At 54.2% G+C, this 308-nt stretch overlaps 1 protein-coding gene across 1 annotated transcript in view; it reads left to right on the top strand.

The window, feature by feature from the left end:
• Nucleotides 1-3: 3 nt before the first annotated feature.
• Nucleotides 4-308, top strand: part of PRDX3 (peroxiredoxin 3) — a gene marked incomplete at its 5' end in the record, with an annotated part of 4773 nt that continues 4468 nt past the window's right edge. The window contains one exon of the mRNA XM_010288840.1: nt 4-176. Coding sequence (XP_010287142.1) covers nt 4-176 — 173 coding nt within the window. The remainder of the gene's footprint in view (nt 177-308) is intronic.

Here is a 308-nt window from a genome sequence, read left to right as displayed (position 1 = left end):
GGCACGGCCCGCAGCTCTCTTTTCTCCCCCGCAGGCTCCTCGCGGTTTGCTCCGGCGGTTACACAACACGCCCCGTTTTTTAAAGGAACGGCCGTTGTCAACGGAGAGTTCAAGGAGCTGAGCCTGGATGATTTCAAGGGGAAATACCTGGTCCTCTTTTTCTACCCCCTGGACTTGTGAGTGTTTCTTGTGAGGGTTTCTCCCCTTTCAGATGGGCCTCCTGTCTTGCTGAAGGTCATCAGAAGCGCTGCAGGTCATTGCTGTCCAAAGTGGCTGGGTTTTACTTATTTTGGCGCATCTTGCAAGGG

The sequence above is a fragment of the Phaethon lepturus genome, unplaced genomic scaffold (assembly GCF_000687285.1).
Source record: "Phaethon lepturus isolate BGI_N335 unplaced genomic scaffold, ASM68728v1 scaffold49586, whole genome shotgun sequence".
In the NCBI taxonomy this organism is placed as follows: domain Eukaryota; kingdom Metazoa; phylum Chordata; class Aves; order Phaethontiformes; family Phaethontidae; genus Phaethon; species Phaethon lepturus.
Note: the sequence above shows the minus strand (reverse complement) of the source record. Positions and strands in the feature narration are given on the sequence as shown.